This window comes from Vulpes lagopus, chromosome 2, assembly GCF_018345385.1.
Source record: "Vulpes lagopus strain Blue_001 chromosome 2, ASM1834538v1, whole genome shotgun sequence".
Lineage (NCBI taxonomy): Eukaryota > Metazoa > Chordata > Mammalia > Carnivora > Canidae > Vulpes > Vulpes lagopus.
This window is the reverse complement of record NC_054825.1, coordinates 127808810-127833048: the sequence shown is the minus strand read 5'-3', so window position 1 is coordinate 127833048 and position 24239 is coordinate 127808810. Positions and strand designations below refer to the sequence as shown.

At 43.2% G+C, this 24239-nt stretch overlaps 1 protein-coding gene across 1 annotated transcript in view; it reads right to left on the bottom strand.

Annotated features, from left to right (window-relative positions):
• Positions 1-20850: 20850 nt before the first annotated feature.
• The window catches only part of HSD17B3 (hydroxysteroid 17-beta dehydrogenase 3), a 36900-nt gene continuing 33511 nt past the window's right edge, over positions 20851-24239 (bottom strand). Inside the window, exon 11 of the mRNA XM_041744027.1 lies at positions 20851-23254. Coding sequence (XP_041599961.1) covers positions 23156-23254 — 99 coding nt within the window. The 3' untranslated portion in view covers positions 20851-23155. The remainder of the gene's footprint in view (positions 23255-24239) is intronic.

Here is a 24239-nt window from a genome sequence, read left to right as displayed (position 1 = left end):
CACTGCTTGCCCCAAACTGCTGAGCACTTAGGAATCGCTTGGCTCCTAGGTCACCCTGTAGACAGCAAGACATGGAAGGTAGAAGGCAAAATCCACTTGGAGGCAATATAATTTTGCTTACTAGTGTATGCCCACATGGCTGATGGGGTGCAAGCCTGGGGGGCAAAAGACGACCAACATAAAGGTCTCCATGTGGAATTCCTAAGGCTCTGGTACCTCAGCTGGGTGGTATTTAAACCAACTCTCCCACTGAAAACAACCAAAAAAATGCTGATTTTTTTTTCTTCTGTATAGCATCAAAGAATGATCATTATCAAGCCAAATCTAAATGAAAGCAGAAACCCAGAGAGATAGCTGTGATCTGAAGCTCTTTCGCCCCAGGGCCTCTGCTGAAGTTGGCCCATTTGAGCCCTAATTTTCACAGCCTCCTGGAGCACTGGGGAGATGACACCTAGGGACCACCCAAGGTGGGAGGTCTAATATAAAAATGTGACCATGGAGGCTGCCCCCCACCCAGGAACCGCAAGGAAACATTGCCTGGTGCTGGAGCGGTGGGGGGGTGGGGAGGTGTCAGGAGGGAACCAACCCTGAAAAGTTGTACCAACAAGCCCACCCTCACGGGTGTTTGCTTCCAACTATACAAAACCTCAAGCTGCAAATTTAGTTAAGAGTGTTCCAGACAGACAGTGGCCTCAGGTGGCAGGGTAAAGCACAGATGCTCCCAAAGACACTCCCTTATTCCCAGCCTCAAAGAATTACCACAAATAACTTTCTAAGGGAAAGAGTGACAAGAAAATAAGTATGCTGGGGAGAAGGATCCTGACTGAGAAGCAGCAGAAGCAAAGTCAAGGTGCCAGGCTCTGGCGGAATGCCTATTCCAGAAGAGCCCCCATGGACCCTATCTGAGCACGCCAAGACCTGACAACACTTTAGGCAAAAAAAGAGCAGAGCTTTAGAACTGGGATTGTCCCCAGCATTCAGGAGCCCATTGGCTGACTTGTAGCTTAGTTCTCTGAAATTTAAAATCTCTGGAAAAGTAAAGATGTGCTTTGGGCAGCGCTTCCACCCCTCCCCTTGCCCCCTACTTCTTTACTCCCCCCGAAACCATGAGAGAAACTGTCTACACTCAGTTCCAACTGCTGGGCCCCTGCTGCTCCATCAATCATCGGCCTGCCCACCATTTTTGGGAACCCACTAGGGCCTATTCTTCATGCCCCAAGACCTGGAGGGCCCCCCAAATTCAAGATACCCTCAGAACTGATCTGGCCAAAATTCACTCCATGAAAACTAATGAGTTTTCTACTAACAAACACAACCAGTCTGATGAATACTGAACAAAAACCATTTTTATCTGCCTCAAGATCTTTGCACTCTCTCATGAATAACCATCTTCCATTCCGTATCAGCTTCTGTGACCCCAGGAGGTCTGGCTCTTAGACCCTCTATTGTCACTTCTCCTACAATGTTCCCAAGCACTGGGGCCAAGCACCCTCAGTACCACTATGCACAAGTGCCCAGAGGCAAGCAGGACTCTCTGGCCTCTCCCCCAGTCACCCCTGCAGCCTGATGGCCTCCCACTCCCCACCGCCCCTCAACTCCCTGGGTCCTCCCCTCAGGCTGGAGCCTAAGGACTCTGCCCCTTCACCTCCCCTTATACTGACTTCTCTGCCTCCTCTGGGTTCCTGACCTGTCCCCATACCATGGCCCCCTCTGGGGGAAGCTCTGCTAGGTTTGCTCAACTCTGAGCTGAGACCCAACTGCCAAGCAGCAGCGGTCAGGCCCAATCTGAGGCAGGAGACTTCCAGGCAACATAGTAAGCAGGTGCAAAGGCCCTGCAGCGGAGACAAGCTTAGTCGGTCCCAGAAACATAACCAGGCCAATGCCCGGGATGGGGCGGGGGGGCGGGGGGTTGAAGGAGGTGTGGCAGGAGAACAACATGCAAAAACTCAAGGATAGGCTCAGTAAAATCGGATTTCCTTTCCTTCTCTGACCTTTGGCACCCAAATACTCCCAAGCTTCCTACACTGAAAGTGTGGACATATGCCGGCAAATCATGTGAGAATGAGAGACTGGGGCAGAGCATTGCCATTCACCCCAAACCCACAGAGAGCTGCTGGAGGGTTTCACGCAAAGGAATGGCTAGTGGGAATCATATTTTTTACAACTCATTTTGGCCACTATGTGGAGAAAGGATCATCAGGAAGTGAGACCCATTAGGAAGCTATTGCCTTAGGAAAGTGGCCAGGGACAGCGGCTGGGCTAGGACACTGACCTCAGTAGCAGTTGAACGGAAGAGAAATGAGCAGACATTGTATGTAGAGCCCAGTGGGCTGCCAGTGAAGTAAGTCTTGGTGTCCCCTGGTCCCCCACAACCTGGCCCCCCGCTGCCAGCATCTGCATCTTTGGCCCAAGACTTCTCCCCCAGCACCTCAGAAGTCATTCTGCCAGGTTCCTGCAACAGGCAGGAAGGTGTGAGGTTCTAGTCCACACACCCCTGCCGCCCCCACTGAGACCCTTGAGTCTGTTACTCTCAATTTGAGTGTGTCAATCCCCCAACTCCCTTCGGCCTTGGGTTGGCTAATCTGAGATGTGGGCGTCCCTGAATTTTCACGTGGGACTGCCCCAGCCCTCCACTGGGCTTGTGGGCTGAGTGCTCACCTGCTATGGGCCACCTCGTCTCTTGCCTCTCAGGCCCCTCCAGGGGCATGGGCAGGAAGTCCCAAGCTCCCTGGTGGCATGCCAGGGCCCAAGGCCCTTCTGCTGCCCACGGGGAATGAAAGCCCATGTTTCTGAGTGGGCTGCGTTCATTCCCCCCAGGGCTCTGATTTTTAGAGAGGCTGAAAGACTTCTCCCTCCTCTCTGTGCCAGACCTGCAAGTTCAGTTAGAATCACACATCTGTCCACAGAGCCCCCAGGGGAATGGCAAGAGAGGCCACATGAGCACATCAGCATAGGATCACATCATTTCTGGCTGGGTCTGAGGATTAGCTGCAGAAGACAGCAGAGACTCCAGTGAACGTAAGAGGGTAAGTACTCTGTACAAAAACAGCGCTGATCTCTGGGTGGGGAGCTGGGAGTGAATTTTTGCCCTTCTCTTTGACTATACTTGTCGATTATCTAAACTATATAATGCATATAATAAATGGGATAGTCACAAAAACTAATTATGAAGGCGGAAATTATAACTTTACATTGGAGAAACCTAGAGGACACCACTTCATCAAGTGAAAAGTAATTTCCCCAGCAGTGTGCAAAAGGACATGATCTGCCTCCTGACAGGATGTCCTGGGAAGAGCCCCGTGCCGCCTCTGTGGGGCTGTGCACTGTCCCATCACAAGAGAACGTCAGACAAGCCCAACTCAGGGACTTCTTACAAAATAACTGACCTATACTCATCCAAAATGTCTAGCTCATAAAAGACAAAGCCAGACTGAGGAACTGTTCCAGATTAGAGATGCCGTAATTAACCCAAAGTGTGATCCCAAAATGGACGTTCGTGGGCAATGGGGTCTGGAGATGAAATACTAGTTACTGCCTTGGTGTTAATTTCCTGATTCGATCCTTAGACCGTGGCCATGCTTTTAGGCAATACAGCCTGAAGCATCAAGAGGCAAAGGGGACATCACGTCTGCAAGTCACCCTCCAATGCTGCTATTATTGAGGGGATTTGAGTGAAAATTAAATGGGAACTGTTTGTATAATTTTTCCACTTTTATATAAGCCCCAAATTATTCCAAAATGATAAATTAAAAAATAAAACGTGCATTAACTTTATAATAAGTAAAACTTTCCAGAAAGAAAAGGTGTCCATATTCAAAGCCTGTGCTGTGAACCCATGGGAGAGATTTTTGCTGACCGCAAAGCTCCCAACAGCCGGGGAAGAACAAGGAACAAAAGCCCGGCCCTGCCCTCCCGAGCTGTCAGAGTGCCAGACACACACAACGCTTGGCCTCTGGGGGCTTTACTGAAAGATAAGTGCTGATAAGGCCTGCAGGTCATCTTCATCAGCCGCAGGCCCCCCAGCTAGTGAGAGGAGGCCAGCCCTGCTGGAGCTCTGTCCAACAGAAGCCAGAGTAGAACAAGCTTCCTTTAAGTTGAGAGCTGCAGCTGGTTCTCCCCACCCAGTCTGAGCACAGGCCCTCCTCGGGCGCCGGGGCCGCTGCCAGCCTGGGGCACTGTGGCTCCCCTTTCTGCCTTCCCGTCTCCCGGAGAGGCCAGGAGGTCACTGCCAAAGGCTCCTTCAGCTTTATAGGGATGGCGTCCTGTTTGGATGGGTTCAGGAAGTGGAAAGAAATCCCAACGTCTCTCTTAGTAAAAAGATAAACTACCAAAACCAACCGGTGGCCCCAGCCTGGGTCTTTCTCATCAAGCCCATGCTGAGCGGGCGGGGGAGACCTGTCCGGGACAGCTCCTGCCAGGCCCAGCAGACGCCCCGCCTGTGGATGGCTGCTGACCTGTGATGCTTTTTGTGTAGCAAAGGACCAAATTTCTCCTACCAATCCTGAAACTTTCTTCCCCCGCGGGCTGATCACACCGACTAGTTGTCCCAGGAAGTGTTACTTTGACACATTGTCCGGTCAAGGCCTGAGCCCTGACCCTTCTAAGCATTGGCAGTGGCTAGACATCTCCCTGGGACCCTGGACACACTGACCTCAGCCACATCAATGAAAGCAAACACAGGCCCTGGTCACAAAAGATGTAAGACGCTGCTCTCCCACTTATGGGGGCCCTCGTTATCCAACACCCTCGAATTTTTTCTAACTTCTGGAAGGTGTTCCGATGACTCAAACCCATTCCCACACTCCTTCCCAGCCTCACTGAGGAAGTGGGGGCTCTGGGGTGGGGTGAGGGCCTGGAGCACTAGCACGGAGGCACACTGCCCCCGTGTGGTGGCTCCCAGCACGCCCCTGGCCTACAGGCCCACCAGGGGCCCTTGCCACCGCTTCTGCCCCCCAGGCTGTGGGAGTTAGATTTCAGGATGGCTGGCCTGTGTCCCAGCTACAGATGGCTGGACCAAGCATCTGGCTGACTGATAACTGGGTAGGACGGCGTGCCAGACCCGGAGGTGAAGCCACAGTTGAAGCTCTGGCTCTGGTGCTGGAATTCTCTGTTCTCTTCTGCAAAGGCAGGAAAATAGTTGAAAACTGTGTTGCTTACATCCAGAGTAATTGTAAAGGTACACGAGGTAATAGGTGTGATACAGACTGTACCACACACACATGCACACTCACATGCACACACACAAGCTTGCACATGGCAAGATAGTCACTGTCCAGTTTTAAAAGGACTTTAAAGAAACACATTGCCTTCCGACATAGTGCAGCCTGGCTCTGGGGCTCTCCTGGGAGCCTTCGGTTGTAAGGAGCAGATACTCCACACAAGGCGGGGGTACTGTGGCCTCACAGTGGAAACGGGCCAAATCTAAGGACAGGGCCGCCCTTCCACCGCAGTGCAGGCTTGGCCCTGTGGGGTGTCCCCTTGGCTGCCATGCCACATCATAGCCCCTGACTCCTCCCTTTGTCATTCACATGGCTTCTGGCTCCGAGATCTGTGTCCCGGTTGGGCTGTCCTATCTGTTCACGGTCACACATTTACAAAATGCAGCCACCAACCTCAGTCTCCCTTTTTCTGATCCCCAGGCTCCTGAAAGAGAAATCTGATGAGCCCTTGGAGGGCCAGGACACTGAGAGCACTGACCCGCCTATGCAAGGATCACACCCAGACCCAGGGAAATGGTGATTTTTGCATAAAATATGCCTGTGCCTTGAAGGAGGGCCATGAGCCAAGCAGTGCAGTAATGAAGGCCAAAGACCCAGGCAGAAGGTGGGGAGGCTGGGGGCATACCCCCTGCTTGGTGCCAGTGTGTAAGCTCTTCTGTTTTATTTTCCTTTAGTTTCAGGGGCTTACAGAGATACCCTGAAGCAGAGAGCAAGGCTTACTGTTAGTTTTTATTCTCAAAAAACTGGCCTATTCCAGCGTAAGGTCCAACCTGGCACTACCAAAAATGCGTTCTGTGAAACACTTCCAATTATCAAGAACTACTCAGAAGTGGGAATCAACATAGAAAATCATCACACCTGATTCATATTCAGAAACCATTAGTTCTTAAGCTTCCAGTAGGTTGAAAATGTGAAGCAAGCTTTGTGGTCAAAATAAGCTTGCATCTTTTTATTTGATGAAAAATTATTTTTTAATAAATATAACTTTTTAAAACTAAAAAAAATACCCTTCATGGCTATTAAAGGTAGGGCTCAGCTGCACCTCACCCTGGTTCTCTGAGCCTCTGGGAGGCAGGGGCCTTCCTGGAGGCAGGTGGAAGGTGGGTTCAGGGTCTGGGCTGGGGAGCAGGGTGGCCTGCCTTCCAGCGCCCCCCAGCAGAGCAGCAGTTTTGAGGACAGGCACAGGTCTGTTCTCAAACTTGCCAGAGGACAGACCTGAACCCTCAGCCCCACACAGTTTGTATCTCCTCACCCCCAAATGAAAGATTCCAATTCATCAAGTACTACTCTTCCTGAATCCCATTATTTTCAAAACTTTTTGCTCACAGAAAAACATTAGCAAGGTTTTCTGTGTCCTTTATCTCCAACTAAATGTAAAAGAGAAGCAGCTGGAGCCGAGGCCACTAAAACCAGGAACTTGAAAGTGAGTACCCCCTATGTTCTGCACTCTGCACACCTTGTTTGCCTTGCTAGAGTCTCAGCCCGCTTCTCAGCCTCCTGACTGCTGCAAGTCCCCAGGAGGCTTCCCGTACACTGGGTGCCCTTCTCTGCAGCGCTTGCCACAGCCATACTTCTCCCTCCGCTTCTGTGGGGTTTGGCTATCTGTCTCCTCCCCAGGACCACAGCTCCAGGGCAGCTTACACCATGTCTTCAGTGTCCTGCACACCACCAGGCATACACTAGCCACATGGTGAATATCAAATGGACATAACAGCATATTTTATCAAATGTTTATCAAATGGGGAGAAAGGAAAAAAAGAAAAAGAAAAACTTGAAATAGGGTCAAAGTCTCCAGACAGGGGCTCCCAGGAGGGCAGAGCCCCACTCAGTGACTCTAGTAGTCCCCAAAGGGATATAACCCAAACTGTCCTAGCCCAGAGAGAAGAATCTGACTCAGTTTCCTCTGGTACACTCCACTATGCAGCACATGTTCATCAAGCACATGCTGCTGGAACAGGAAGTCGCATGTAGATAATAAAGTCAGGTGGGCTCTTTTCTTGCCCTTGAGGGGAAAGATGCCGAGAGCATCAATGTCTGACTACAAGGCAGATTGCTACTGTAGTAGCAATGTAGGGAGATGGCATTCGTTGGGTGCCTGGATGAGCCAGGTCCTAGAGGCTTCACCTGCCTGTTATTTCGCAACGACCCCAAGGATTGCGTTCTTTATCTTGTTTTGAAGATAAGAGAGTGAATATAAGAAATTACATAATATTTAAAAGACACGTGTACTTAACTCTGAACCATATATCGTTCTTGCAGCATCATATAAAAGAGGTGCCAAGTGGTAAGAAGGTTCTGAGAAAGAAGAAAGATTGAATTTCAGATAGGCTTTGATGTTTTTAACATCAAGATTTCGACTGGCATAGATAATAGGAGTGTTCTAGAAGAAAATAGCTGAGTAGATTTTTATGTATTTAATTATATTTAATGGACCCTAGTCTTTCCATTTTAATTTATTTTATTTATTTCAGGTAGGTCCAGAGGACATTGTTCTATAAGGAGAATGAGGATGTTTGCAATGTCAAGCAGTGAATCTGCCCCACACAAGCTATAGAATTAAGGGAAATAAAAAGAAAGTTGAAGTATCTGCATGGCCTTCTACTCTCCTCTTCCACCTCACACACATTCCATAATTTTTGAAATGACCCTGTTTTGAACTCTGCTGCTTTGCCTGAACAGTGAGATCTCTGGGATCTCACCAATCCCAACAGGAGATGCTGCACCAGGTTCAGTCTCCCACATGATCCTTGGCTTCTTCCTCTCCACCAGGTTGATGAGCTATGATTTCCCAAGGTCTACAGGTGTTGTGCTTTCCCACATAACTCTTTTGAATCTTTTGAACTGCTGGCACTCAAATCCAGATTGGTGCCCAAGTGGTTTGCACATGTCTTCACTAACTTGGTTCCTCTTGTGCTTCCCCTATGACAGAGGGCAATGATGATTGACAATATTCTCCTGGAATGCATATCCACACTACATCTCCAATAGAGAGCTCTGGCCCTGGAGCCCACCTCATGGGGATAATGCTGATCTTTCCATTGCATTTCCCTTGTGATATGACCTGAACTGTGTCTCCCCACATTTCATACGTGGAAGTCCTAATTCTCAGAACCTCAGAATGTGACCGTGTTTGAAGATAAGATCTTTAAAGAAGTTAGCAAATTAAAATAAGTCAATGGTTATGGAATAAGCTGTCTTAATTAAGAACCATCTCCCCAAAATATGCTGACCCAGGCAGTTGTAGAGGTAAGTTCTTTCAAACCTTCAGGGAATTGGAAATGTCTTTGCTATTTAAACTGTTCTGTAGAATAGAAACAAATGAAAAACTTCCAAGTTCATTTTATTAAACTAGCACAATCCTGATGCCATGGCTGGTGGAAGGATAAATTAGCAGGCTTGGGGGCACCTGGGTGGCTCAATGGTTGAGCATCTGCTTTCGGCTCAGGTCGTGATCCCAGGTCCTGAGATCAAATCTCACATCCAGCTCCCCACAGGGAGCCTGCTTCTCCTTCTGCCTTATGTCTCTGCCTCTCTCTCTGTCTCTCAAATAAATAAAAATAAAAATCTTTTTTAAAAAAATCGCAGGCTTGTTCTGGAGAAGCCGGTAAGATAGAAGGAAATAAAGGTGTGATATCATGAAGTCACATAGATGACAATCAAATAAGAACCCTGGAGAAGGACAAACATTATATGGTCTCATTCATTTGGGGAATATAAAAAATAGTGAAAGGGAATAAAGGGGAAAGGATAAAAAATAAGTGGGAAATATCAGAAAGGGAGACAGAACATGAAAGACTCCTAACTCTGGGAAAAGAACTAGGGGTGCTGGAAGGGGAGGTGGGCGGGGAATGGGTATGACTGGGTGGCAGGCACTGAGGTGGGTACTTGACGGGATGAGCACTGGGTGTTATGTTGGCAAATTGAACACCAATAAAAAATGAATTTATAAAAAGAAAAAAGAAAAAAATAAAGTGGAGATAATATCTAAAAAAACAAAAAACAAAAACAAAATGAGAACTCAAAAGTGACTGCTGGATTAACAAAATAAGGGTCATTGCTGACCTTGACAAACATAGTCACAGCAGAGACATGAGAACAGAAGCTGAATGGAATTGGCTGAACAGAGAATGTGAAGTGAAGAAATGGAGACAGTGACAAAGGGAAACTCTTTCAGGAAGCCCATGAAAGGGAACAGAGACAGGAGACAGCAGCTGGAGGATGATGTACAGACAAGTAGGAATATTATTTAATGGTACATACTAGAGCTTGTTTGCATCCTGATGAGAATGATCAAGAAGTTGGAGAAAAACTGACAATGAAGAAAGGAGAAGAGACAATTATAGCCAAGATGATATGGAAACCAAAGGACAGTGGCCTTGGATGAGAGCAGGAATCTTTCATTTTATAGTAAAAGGAGGAAAGTAAAGAATGTGGACATTTAGGAGTGTGCAATAATGATGTACATAAAGCTTTAGCCATAAGAACATTTATTGAAACATTGTTTGCAATAAAAATAAATAAACAAACTGAATGCCCAATAGAGGCATTGGCTAAATACACTAGAATATTAAAAGTGTTGTAATATACTCACAGCTAACATTTACTTAATTGTAAAAACTGAATACTTCCACTTAATCTCAGAAACAAAACAAGGATTTTTCTCCTTTCATTACATTTCCATACAGATTGGAAATGAAGAAAGAAAACTGTCCTTATTTGCAGATGACATGGCTGTCTATGTATAAAATAAAAAAGAATCTACAAAAAAGTTCTTTTTTAAAAAAATATTTACTTATTTATTTTAGAGAGAGAGACAGAGATCATGTGTGTGCCCAAGGAGGGAGAGAATCTTCAAACAGACTCTCTGCCAAGTGCAGAGCCCAACATAGGGCTTGATATCACAACCCATGAGATCATGACCTGAGCTGAAACCAAGAGTCAGATACTCAACTGCCTGAGTCACTCAGGCACCCTACAAAAAAAGGTTCTTAGTACTAATAAGTGGCCTTAGCAAAGCCACAGAATTTAAGATCAGCATGCAAAAAATTAATTTCTATATTTTAGTAATGGAAAGTGAAATTTAAACCACAATACCTTTTATAATTCCCGGGGCCGGGTGGGGGCGGGGGAGGGCATTGTGTAGAAGAAGAGAGAGAGAAAGGGTTAAGTAACTGTAACACAATATGTACAGGATCTGTGTGCTTAAAACTACAAAACTCTAATGAAAGAAATTGAAGAAGATCTAAATAAATGAAGAGACATACCATGTTAATGAACTGTGAAGACTCAACATAGTAAAATATTAATTATTCTCAAAATGATCTACAGGTTTAACATAAGTTCTATCAAAAGTCTTGGCAATATTCTTTGCAGATTTAGATAGACAAGCTAAATCTAAAGTTTATACAGAAAGGCAAAGTAACTAAAATGATGTTTTTAAAGTATTACCTGATTTTAAGACTTACTATAGCTATAGCAATAAAGCTAATATGGGGCAGCCCCGATGGCTCAGCGGTTTAGCGCTGCCTTCAGCCCAGAGTGCGATCCAGGAGACCTGGAATCGAGTCCGACGTCAGGCTCCCTGCATGGAGCCTGCTTCTGCCTCTCTCTCTCTCTCTCTCTGTCCATCATGAATCAATAAATAAAATCTTAAAAAAAAAAAAAACAGCTAATGTGGTGTCAGAAGAAGCATAGACACATAAATAAATGAAACAGAGTAGAAGTTTCAGGAATAGGCCCACACAAGGGTGGCAAACTGAATCTAGACCAAGATACAATAGGCAACCAATGGAAAAGGGGTGGTCTTTTCACAAGATGACTGACTACAAAAGACCCATAATAGTAAGAGGATAAAATGACAAGCCCACAGACAGGAGATGGGAGAAGCAGAGGATTGCAAATCATATCTGCAAAACTCAAAGAACTTCTATGCAGAGTACATAAAAATTATCTAGACTCTACAGTAAGAAACAAAAAAAATCTATTTCAAAAATGGGTAAAAGACTGGAATAGGTGCTTCACCAAAAAAGATACATGGATGGCAAAAAAAAAAAAAAAAGTCCATAAAAAGATGTGCAATATCATCTATTTGAAATAAATAGAAATAACTCTACACCAGTTTTATTTTTTAAAAAGATTTATTTATTTATTTATGATAGACATAGAGAGAGGCAGAGACACGGGAGGAGGGAAAAGCAGGCTCCATGCCGGGAGCCCGAGGTGGGACTCGATCCCGGGACTCCAGGATCGTGCCCTGGGCCAAAGGCAGGCGCTAAACTGCTGAGCCACCCTGGGATCCCCTACACCAGCTTTAAAAACACGTATTCTACAAATTCACTGGGACACTCTCTGTTGAAGCTAAGTTGCCAAATAAGACGATCTCTATACTGTGTGGAAGCTCACGCAGGGAGGCTTCAATCAGCTCCAGCTGAGGTCCTTGCCAATAGCTCACATTAGTTGCTAGATGTGTAAATCAAGAGACCTCCATATGATTCCAGTCCTCAGCCATTGTCACATCCATCCATCAAAACTTCCCAGCTGAAACTGATACTCTGAAGCAGATATAAGTCTTTTCCACCATGCCCTATATGAACTCCTAACCTGCAGAATCCGTGAGCACAATAAAATAGTTGCTCTAAGCTGCTAAGTTTTGGAATCATTACCCAGCATTAGTAACCAGAGCAAACTGGCCCTCTTTGTTCTCTCTTTAAAACCTACTGACTGCAAATCAGTGAGTATGCTTACTAAACATCTACTACGAAGCATTAAATTCCTCTCTGCTATGCACCCTTTCGTTTCTTCCTACCCATTGAGTTCTGTGCTTATTTAAAAGGCATTATGTTGTTCCCAAACCTGTTAATGTCAGTTGTATTTATTATTATAATCATACAATTGATTTTAAAATTATATAAACCAATAAAATTTTGGCATCAAAAGAAAAAGCATTATTATAAGGAAAACTACAGTGAATTCTTTGGAAATAATAAAAGCAAATTGATAAAAATGACTTCAGTTAAATTAGATGTCGACAACTGTAAAAGATTGTTGAGGGGCTGAAAATCCAAAAGGATTCAGCATTCAAATTGTTTTAAAATGTCTTTAAGTTCTCATTCCCCTTTAAAAAAATAAAACCTACATGTTGTAGTTGATGCATGATATAGATGTGATTTATGTGAGAAAGACTAGTCGCAATTCCAATCAGGGGATGAATACTTAAAAGAAAGGACTTGGCCCTACATCAAAAGGTTGGCAAAAGAATATACTTTTATATGTTTTAAGTTAAAATAAAGTGTTTAATACACTAACCTAGTACATTCACTCCTGGGTATAAACCTAAGAGAATGGAAACATATGTTTAAAAAAAAAAAAACAACTTTGGGCAAAAATGTTCATAGAGTACTTATCATGATAACCCAAACTAGAAAACTAAATGCTTATCAAGAGAAGTATGAATAAGCAAATTGTGGTATATTCCTACATGAAATAATACTTAACAGTAAAAGGAACGAATGCAACAACATGGATGAATCTCACAGACATGATACCAAATAAGCCAAACATAAAAGAACCCATACTGTAGATTTCATTTATATAAAACTCTAGAACGCAAAACTAATCTATAGAGACAGAACTTAGGAAACTTTCTGGGGTAATGAAAATGCTCGATATCTTGATAGGACACACCTGTATCCATTTGTCAAAATTGTATAGCTAAGATTTGTGTATTTTAATATAAGTAAATTTTACTTAAAGAAAATGGAATTTTAAAACTTAGTGAGGGATGGGCAAGAAATGAAATTATAGATAAAGCAAGAATGGCAAAATGATGATAATTATTGATTAGTATAATGAAGCTATAATATACTATTCTTATTATTTTGTGTATGTTTGAAATTTTCCATAATAATTTTTTAAATTAGGGACGCCTAGGTGGTTCAGTGGTTGAGTGCCTGCCTTCAGCTCAGGGCGTGACTGGGGTCCCAGGATCAGCTCCCACATCAGGCTCCTTGCATGGGACCTGCTTCTCCCCCTGCCTATGTCTCTGCCTCTCTCTCTCTCTCTCTCTCTCTCTCTCTCTGTCTTTCATGAATAAATAAAATCTTTAAAAATAAATAAATAAAAATAAATTTTTAAATTAAAATGCTTAAGGTACGTATTAAACTCTGATTCCCAGAATTAGCCAACTTTTTTGATGAGCTGCCCAACTTCCTGCCCAAGTCAGGGGCCTCTGCCACACAGATCCTGTGTGCTCTCTCCAGAGGGCTGAGTCACAGCTCTGGTGTGAGGTCGGCACATGTGTGCTTTTAAAACCACAGCCTACTGCTGGGGAGAGACTACAGCTCTCTGCCACATATTCTAACACTTAACAAATATCTGCCTTGTTTTATAATTGATTCATGCCTTGCTACCTCATTAAAACTTTAAGTGAAAGGTAATGTGATATACCAGGAGAAGAAAACTTGAATTTTGTTATCAGGCAGAGTAAGGGCAAATCTCAGGTCTCCCATTTTTAATCTATGAGGCTTATGACAATTTAATATCCATGCCCTTTTCTGTAAAATGGGAGGGCAAAAACTGTACAGATTGCTGTTGTCCCCCTCTCTCTATTGCCCATTTTTTCACAGTAATAGAAGTCTTAGGATGTGTGTATGGTGTTGCAGAAAGCCAGCCCTCCCTGCAGCCAGGGGTGGCGGGATGACTGAGCTCTGTGTATGAGAAATAAAAGAATGTATTACGTGTCAGCTTCTAGGAATCTTCCTTAAAGTGAAAATGGAATACACTCTCTGCTCCTTTTTTATCATTCCTTTCCTCCATCTTGCTGCCTGAATGTGAATGGATGGCTGGAGATCCAGCCACACCAACTGGACACTCTAGGAGTAGGGTAGTGGTAAGCCAGCTGGACCCCAGGCACTTCAAAGCATCGTTCAGCTGGGCTACCATTCCTGCCCTCCACTGCCTATCTACAAACCTGCAGATGAAAAAGAAATGCATGTCTTCCTTTTTAAGCCACTGCTGGAGTCTTTATTACACAATTGCAAGTGAAATTAAAGCTAACTAACATGATAACAACTTCATATTGTGCAGTGATATGTGGAAATGCATATGTCCACAACACATATTAGGTACCAAAATAATACTAAATAATAGCTTTGTATCCTTTGAGTTAAAGTCTTGTTGGTTTTCTGTAAACTACTCTGGGTCTAGCATTAGATAACAAATAATTGTGGGAGTAAATTAAATATATCACACACAGTTTTGTTGAAGGAAGACATACTGATCCAAAGGAGAATAATTAAAAATTACAATGGTTTATCATTTGGCCAGGCCAAGAATTGATGGGGGAAAACAATCATATATTGAGACAGACACCCTCATAAACATCAGTTTATGTTTCTGTTCAGTGATGTTTCTCACATCAGTACCATTGACTTTTGGGGCCAAATAATTCTGTCTTGGGTGGAGGGACAAGGGCTGTGCTGTGCATTATAGAATAATTAGAAGCATCCCTAGCCGCTACCCATGAGAGATGCCAGTAGCATCCTCCTTTCCATTTTCGGACAACCAAAATGTCTCCAAACTTTCTAAAATGTTCTCAAGGGGACAAAATCACAACCCTGGTTGAGAACCACTGCTAAAGATGGAGGTATAAGTTTATACAACTTCCCTAGAAAACAATTGATAATAAGTACTAGGAACTTTAAAATGTTTAAATGTTTTCATCTAGAAATTCTACTTCAAGGAAATAGTAAGTAAAGATGCACACACATCAATTTAGAAAGACAACCTCATTTCAAAATGAGCAAATGATTTGAATATATATTTCTCTATACAAATGGCCAATAAGCACATGAAAAGGAGCCTAACATCATTAGCCAACAGAAAAATCAAAACCAAAACCACAGTGAAATATCATTTTATATACACTGGGATGGCTATAATCAAAAACACAGATTATAACAAGTATGGTGAGGATGTGGAGAAATTGGAGTCCTTACACACTGCTGGCAGGAATGTAGAATGTAGAATTCCAGCCACTTTGGAAAACAGCCTAGCAGTCCCTCAAAAGTTTACCATATGATCCACAGCTCCACGCCTAGGTAGCTACCCAAGACAAATGAAAACATATGCCCACACATAAGCATGTACACAAATGCTCATAGCAGCATTAGTCATAATAACCAAAATGAATCAGTTCATCAACTGATGAACTGATAATTAAAATGTGATCTATCCACACATTAGACAATTATTCAGCAGTAAAAAGGAATGAAGTACTGATACACACTACAACATAGATGAACCTTGAAAACATTATGCTAAGTGAAAAAAAGCCAATAACAAAAAGTCACATATTACATGATTCCATTTATATTAAAAGTCCAGCACAGGCAAATCCACGGAGATGGAAAGTAAATTAGCAGCTGCCTGGGGCTTAGGAGGCTGTGTGGGGTGGGAAGTGACTGTTGATGGGTACAGGGCTCCCAGGTAAGGTGATGAAGCATTCTAAAATTATCCCAAAATTGATTGTGGCAATGGTTGCACAATTAGAAACAATCTGAATGTAAACTTCAAACAGGAGAGTTATATAGTATGTGAATTGATAAGCCATTATAAAAATACATCATTAATATCAACAGAACAAAAAGATACGTGTCCAAGGATGTATGTTGTTATGAGTTATTTGTAAGATTTTAAAAGTCAAAAATACCTAAACGCAAAGCAAAAAGAATGATAAAATAAATTATGTTTGCTCATATGTATAAGTATTAGGTAACCACTGTAAATCATCTTTTGAATACTTATCAACACAAGGAAACCTCATAGTGCAATCTTAAAAGAAAAGGCAGAACAGAAAATCTGCACTTAGACACACACACACACACACACACACACACACAATTTATTTTAAAAACCCACAATAGGGATCCTTGGGTGGCTCAGCGGTTTAGCACCTGCCTTCAGCCCAGGGCATGATCCTGGAATCCTGGGATCGAGTCCCACATCGGGCTCCCTGCGTGGAGCCTGCTTCTCCCTCTGCCTGTGTCTCTGCTTCTCTCTCTCTCTGGGTCTCTCATGAATGAATAAATAAATAAAATCTTTTAAAACTTTTAAAAAATAATAAAATAAATAAATAAATACCCACAATCAATGATGAATGGTTCATATTGGGTGGTGGGATAAATGATTATTTTTCTTCTCTTCTCTTTCTTCTATGGGTTCTGTATTTCCTACACTGCATAAATGTTTATAATCAGGAATTTAGTTTTTAAAAGTTGAGAAAGAAAATTTATTTCCAAAGCTGACTTAAAATGCATAAACTATAAGAGCTGAATTATAGAACATGTGGTCAGACCTTCTAATTTTACTGATGAGGTAACCAGAGTGCCCTAAGAGGCGCACTGTCAGCCATCTCATCAGTGTCTGAATCTAAAACAATCATTTTCTCTTCTTTACTCCTTTTCTTTCTCTCTTAATGAACCCCCTACACACCTACACATACACACACACAAAGAAAGCACTAAAAAAATGGAGAGAAAACCCTTCAGGGCATTATGCTAAGACACATAAGTCAAGCAGAGAAAGACAAATACCATATGATCTCATATGTAGAGATCATAAAAAAAAAAAAAAACCCTGTGCCCGTAGATACAGAAAACAGACTGGTGATTACCACAGGTGGGGTGTTAGGGAGTGGGTGAAATGGGTAAAGTGGTCAAAAGGGGCAGACTTCCAGTTATAAAATAAATAAGTCATAGAGATGTAATGTACAACATGGTAACAGTCATCAGCAATATACCATAGTCTACATTTGAAAGTTGCTAAGAGAGGAGATCTTCAAGTTATAAGAAAAAAATTGTAACCATGTGCAATGATAGATATTGACTAGACTTATTGTGGGATAATTTTGTGGTATACACATGTATAAAATCATTATGTTGTACACATGGAACTAATATAATGTTATGTGTCAATTGTATCTCAATTTTTTTAAAAAGCTGAAAAAAAAAAGATTTGAGGGATTTCTTTTCTCAGATTAGATTTTGTTCTAAAATTCCTATAAAATTAGATAGAAAGACCCACTCAGCCCATTAGAGGGCGGTAGCAAGTCAGACCAGTCTGAGCCCCACACACAGTGGATAAACTGAAGTGAGAATAAACATCATTCTTTGGCGTCAGAAGCAGACAAACTTGACTAAAATCAAGCTGACCCTGGGATGACTGTCTTCAGTTTTCTCCAGCAAGTGTTGGGTAAAGGAGTCTGTTTGAAGTGGGGCATTCTGGTTCCCATCCCACAAGAGCAGGACATGGATGATGCCCCAGGGAGCTGCCCTATCAACAGCTCCCAAGTTTTTTCAGAACAGCAACCCATAATCACCTCATTTTCTTGCTCCAAGTGTTGTCAGAGGGATTCTCCAGGCTCTGGCATCCTGGGAGGTAGACAGATGGAAGGCCGGAAGAACACAAAGTGAATCCTTCTATCAAACGACCAGCTGCTTGTACTGTTCCTTTGGGTTCCAAGCCGTCCGAACAAGAAGAGAATCAGGCGAGAGGCAAGAGCCCAGGACTGCTCAGCGGAAACAAAAGTTCAGAGAAATTTGGCAAGCCTCCCTCTTCCCAAATGATTCCCAGACGATGGTAAATTTGGAAAGTGGTCAGTGTTGAAATTGAGGTGCGTGGGCTTGGCTGCAAAGCCTGATTGCTCCCCTCTCTCTGCAATGTGTGTTAGTGAAAATGCAGTGTTGGCGAATAGTGCTCACCCTTTGCTCTTGAGCCCAATTAAAAAACCTTATCCCAGGTGAGTAAGGACCATGGCCTGGAAGATGACCCGTGTTCCATCCCCAGCTCTACCACTCACTGGTCAGGTGAACCTGTGGGCATTATTCAATCTCTCTGTGTCTTCATTTCCTCATCTGTAAAATGAAGGTAATAATAATAGTTCCTACTTCCTAAGTTGTCATGAGGATTTACATCGTCCCCGACTCATTATTAGTACTCAACAAATGTCAGCCAGTTTCTAGTGCTAGTAGTTACTGGATAAAGATCTTTTACCCTCACTTTAATTCAACATGCTAGGGCCTTTCCTATGAGGAAATCCGCTTTTAATTTAAAGGCTCCTGGGGCACCTGAGTGGCTCAGTTGGTTAACTGCCCAATTCTTTATTTCGGTCGTGATCTCAGGGTGGTGAGATTGAACCCGTTGCTGGCTCTGCACTCAGGAGAGAATCTGTTGCAGATGCTTTCCCTCTGCCCTCCCCTTCTCAAATAATAAATAAATAAATCTCTTTTAAATATAAAACAAAATAAAGGCCCACATAAAGCTTGCTAGACAATCATTCAAATCAACCCAGGATTAGTACACTGGATAAACCCACATATTACACAACTAAAAACTGTACCTAAAATCTGCCCTAGGTTGTGTATGCTGACGCACATTCCTTTGCTCACCTAAGCTGCAGGTTGTGGAAGATCCTTCCCAAAGGCAAATTTACTAGGATTGGATGTATGAAGAACATAATGTCTACCTTTTTGTAAGTGGCTCCATCAATAGTTAAAATGCCAAGTAATTCCTCATGATCCATGCTAGGGCAAACACTCATTGTAAGATTAATGAGTATGATTCATTGTATTTTTTAAAGATGGCCACAACAGTATTCCTTATTACACACGGTACTTCCATCAGGAGTTGGGCATTGTGTTCCTTTCCTCTGAATCTGGGAGGATTCAGAGAATATCATGTGACTTCAAGTCTAGTCATATAAGACAGTATGACTTCCTCCTAGTTTTCCTAGGGATGCTCATTCTTTTTTTTTTTTTTAAGATTTTATTTATTTATTCATGAGAAACACACAGAGAGAGGCAGAGACATAAGCAGAGGGAGAAGCAGGCTCCCTACAGGGAGCCTGATGTGGGACTCAATCCCAGGACTCTGGGATCACGACCTGACCCTAAGGCAGGTGCTCAACCACTGAGCCACCCAGGGGTCCCAGGGTTGCTCATTCTGGAAACCCAGCTGACAATGCTGCGAGTAAAACCAAACAGAACATAGAGGGGCTGTGTACAGGTTTCCATCCAGAAGCCCCAGTGGGGTCCCAGGCAGTAACTGCCATCAGTTGCCAGACATGTAAATAAGCAATCATTCAGATGCTTCCAGCTCCAGAGGCTGACTCATTTCCAGTCTTGGAGTCTTCCCAGCCAAGCCCCAAGATATCATGGGGTAAAACCAACCATCCCACAAAATCTGTGCCCTTTTTGACCCACAAAATCTGTGAGCACAAGAAAATGGTTGTCATTTTATGCCACTAAGTTGGGGGATCACTTGTTACATGGCAATAATAACTGAAATGCTAGCAAGCATGATTGTCTCATGTTTAAGTAGATTAGGCTTTAATGTCTGTGAAATAGCTCCTACTTTGCTGAAATCTTGAATTCCACAATAAGATACTTATTCTTTGGGTTTAAAGTATCACCCCTTTTGAAACATAGAGTATAGGCACAAGCCCAGTGTCCTAACTCAGGAGCTACCAACTATTAGTGGTGTATGACTTTGAGAAAAGCACTTAATATATGGGTGTTATGTTGCATCCCATCTCTCCAAATCCAATCTTGGTTCTTCCCCCAATCCCCAACCTGGTGCCTCAGGAGATTAACCTTATGAATTACATCAGTGAGCTAGCTTCCAGTTAGATGACCAGTGAGAGGCACCAGCAAGAGACTCAGAGGACAGCAGAATGAAATTGAGAAGAATGAAATTTAGTCCTGCAAAGGAAAAATGCTCTTATTTCTCCTCTCAACACTCTCAATAATTCTGGTCATCAAATGTGTAGAGAGGTTTTCCCACACCAAGTCATTCTCAGACACCAGGTGAGTGTCATACAATTTAACTCAATTCTGACACTCTACCTGAAGAGAGCATCAGATCCTATAAGACTGCTCCCACTTCGGATGCTTATTGCAAGCCCAGGTTGTCACCTGAACTTCTGACCAATGTACTGGCTATAAACTGAAAGTCCCCATGACCCCTCCTCAGGTTCACTCATTTGCTGAAATGGCTTACAGAACTGAGGAAAACTACTCACTAGATTACCAGTTCATTGTAAAAGAATATGCCTCAGGAACAGCTAGATGTGAGAGATGCATAGGGCCAGATATATGGGTAAAGGTGTGGAGCTTCCATGACCTCTGCAGGCATGCCACCTTCTTAGCACCTCCACATGTTCACCAGCCTGGAAGCTCTCCAAACCCCAAAGTTGGCATAGCCTTCATTACATAGGCATGATTGATCAAATTACTGATCATTGGTGATTGAACTCAACCTCCATCCTCTCTACCCTCTCCAAAGGTTGAGGAATAATACTGAAAGTTCCAACCTTCTAATAACATGGTCAGTTCCCCTGGCAACCAGCTCCCATCCTTAGGGGCTTTCCAAAAGTCATATCATTAATATAAACTCAAGTGTGGCTGAAAGGGGCTTGTTATGAATAACAAATGGCACATTTACTGCTCTTATCACCCGGGAAATTCCAAGAAATGGGGATGAAGATGACATACATATTTCTTTTTTTTTTTTTTTTTAGATTTTATTTATTTACTCATGAGAGACACACACACACACAGAGGCAGAGACACAGGCAGAGGGAGAAGCAGGCTCCATGCAGGGAGCCCAATGTGGAACTCCATCTCGGGTCTCCAGGATCACGCCCTGGACCAAAGGCGGCGCTAAACCACTGAGCCACTCGGGCTACCTGACATACATATTTCTTGTAATAGATCACAATATCACAATTCTTCTCTCCCTCTCTATGGGGTGGTCGCAATCTGGCAGCATCTCTCAGCTACAGGTCACACACAGGTCCTCTGAGGCAGTGCTCCTCATACTGCTCTTAATCCTTCCCTCTTCTTCTTCCTCTCCGTTCCCCCAACCACCACCTCTCTCTCTCTGTCTCTCTCACCGGGTCTATGACTGCTCCCTTCCCAGTCATCTTGGGCTTTAGGGTCATAAAAGCATCACTCTACTAACTTCAATAACTTCCCTACACCCTTCCCACACATTTGCAAATAATTCCTCCAATAGCTTAATCATGTCTGCTGTTTACTCTGGGGACCCTGACTAATGAGGAGTTTCTGATTCTTCACTGTCAAAAAAAGAGTCCATCCATCCAGCCTGCATCCCAGATCAGGCAAGATAATCAACTGAGAGTCTCAGTCAGGACCAGTGACAAAGGGAGAAAGTACACTGAGCACTTCAAAGAGAAGGAACATAGTAGAAGGAATTGGTAACACCAAAGTCAGGAGGCTGAAAGAGCAAAAATAGGATACTACGTAAGTCAGTTATCAGTAACAGCAGAGGAGTAGTGTTTTTAGGAACTGGGTGTTCCAAGGAGGAACCTCTGAATGGTTAATGCTCAGTTCCCTAAAGGCAGCACAGTGGGACCAGTGCTAACATCCTTACAGGCTGGCTCCAGGTTGGTGCTGAGTCTGGCTAAATGCTGTCCCCTAGGCAGAAGGACAGTAACAAGAACGCAAACAGGAAGGAGTTTTCCTTGCCCTTCAATCTCCTCTTACTCTCCCAAATTTGCCTCCCATGGGCAGAATCTCACACAAAGCCAGTTGGCATAAGTGTCTTAAGACCTGAGTCTGAAATTTCCCAGCCCACCATCAAAGATCAGAGTATGAAAGGTGGGGCTGAGGAGAAGATGACAGTAAATAACCAATATCTATGGGTAACATAGAAACTGTAGTTATTATTGTTATCCATAACTGAGAAAATTTAAACAGAAATCCATACCTCAGAATGGACAACCTGTCCCAGTCCTTTCCCCAGAGCAGGTTTAATAAAATCAGCCCATGATTCCCAAGCTTACCAAGGTTTTAAATGTTCTTTTTTTTTTTTTTTTTGGTTTTAAATGTTCTATCTATACAGTGCTTCCCCCAAAACAGCAAAATGCCCCATAAATTCCAACCAAACCTCCCAGACTCCTTTTATAACTAGAGCAGCAGTACATAAATTCTTTCTCATACCGTAAGTGCCAGTGATGGTCTCAGAAAAGATGAGTGCCACCAAGTGTTCAGTGTCTAGAGCATGGTGATGTGTTGGGGGAAGCACGGGGTAGATTAACCAATGTCAGCCAGAACAGGGTCGCCAGCTGGTGTGCTCCTCCTCCAACTTCCCCAAATGCTGAAGGCTAGTACTTCCCTCAACACACCATCCCCTATGTGTTAACAAGTAAAGCACTCAGTCCAGTACCCCAAAAGCTGGAGACCTATAAATTTCTGCAGATATCAACTCCTGCATTAGAGAGCAATGATTTTTGAACTATTTGTATCAATGTATGCTTTTCTGTTTAATTTTGTGAATACACTCTGATATAGAACCCCAAATATAAATAAAACTGATAAAACTGGTTTGCATCAATTGGAATGGGAGGCCCCAGAAACTGGCCTGATGTAGCTGTGGCTCCCACATATTCCCCTAGAGTTTCCTGGGTCTCTAAGAAGCTGATTTTGATGCCTTAGAACTACAGCACTCTTGGTAAAGTTTAGTAACCTCTGACATTCTTTAGCATAGCTATAAAAGTTTATATGCATAATTATTCTCAATATTTGAACTATCAAAGGCTTTCTTCTCAGCACATTTATATTATAATCCCACGTAGAAATTCTTCCAGTTTCTCCTTTAGACACACTCATCATGTCACACACAAAACCCTAAAACCCCATTGAACAACACATGTTTTTATACTACAGTATTCCCAAAGATCTCCAGACTCAAGTAAAATGGCAAAAAAAAAAAAAAAAAAAAAGTTGTATTTTGGAACTGTGTGTGTTACACAGCCTCTTCAGGAGAGTGGCAGGGGCTGAGCTGCTCCTTCATTTTCTGCAGCCAATAGGGAACATGGAGAAGAGAATGATGCTGGATAGCATGTCAGTGCACTTGGACTATATAGTGCCAGTATTCTGCTTGAGGTAGTCCTTGTATTTCTTCTGGAACGTGCTGCTGTACAAAACCCATGACGGGATCAGGCTCAGGAAGATCCGCTTAAATAGACAAAAATATGAGTGTTTGTGGAAGAATGAAGAACAAGCAAGTTAGAACAAAACATCTCAGTGTATATTCATCATCTTTAAAAATATTTTTCTGGGGCAGCCTGGGTGGCTCAGAGGTTTAGCGCTGCCTTCAGCCCAGGGTGTGATCCTGGAGACCCGGGATTGAGTCCCACATCAGGCTCCCTGCATGGAGCCTGCTTCTCCCTTTACCTCTGTCTCTGACTCTCTCTCTCTCTTTCTCTCCCTGTCTCTCATGAATAAATAAATAAAATCTTTAAAATATATATATTTTTTCTGACTGCTGAACTTAAGTCTCAAAATCCCTTAAGCACATGCTAAATTAAAAACTTTCTCAACAAACAAGGTTTTCTCAGAAACCAAACAGTCACCTATAGAATCAGAACTGAGCAAATTCTAAATTAAGAGAACTCTGCCTCCAGTAACACTCTCCTCCCCTTTCTCCTTCTCTCAGCAAGTACTCTTCTTCCTGGTGCTCAAACTCCCAGTGTCTTCAGGTTCTTTTTACCAAGGTTCTACTACAGTGAAATTCCAGAAAACAGTTGGAAATGCTTTTATCACCTGGCACAATAGCAAAGTATAAATCAAAACATGGAGCATTTGCTTGGAAAAGCTGAGGTGGGGGGAGCTTTGAGGAGGACTTCAAGTCAAGGCATGAATGCTTAGTTGGATTCACATCATGCAGTAGACACAGGCATTGGAAGGCTTCTTGCCCTCAAATCACACCCATGTCCTCTAAGACAGGTCCAGGCCTCCAGAAGCAATTATTTTGTCCATAGTGTAATCCTGGGCACCCAACATTCCTCAACCTACCTACTCCCCACCAAACAACAGAATTTCAACCAGAGGAAAATGTGGGCTTTTCAGGGAGTGTTCCTATTCTTTAGACAGCTGAGATTCTCAGATCATTGCATTCATTGAGATATTTCAAAGCAGGGAACCAAAGATGGCTTCTGTG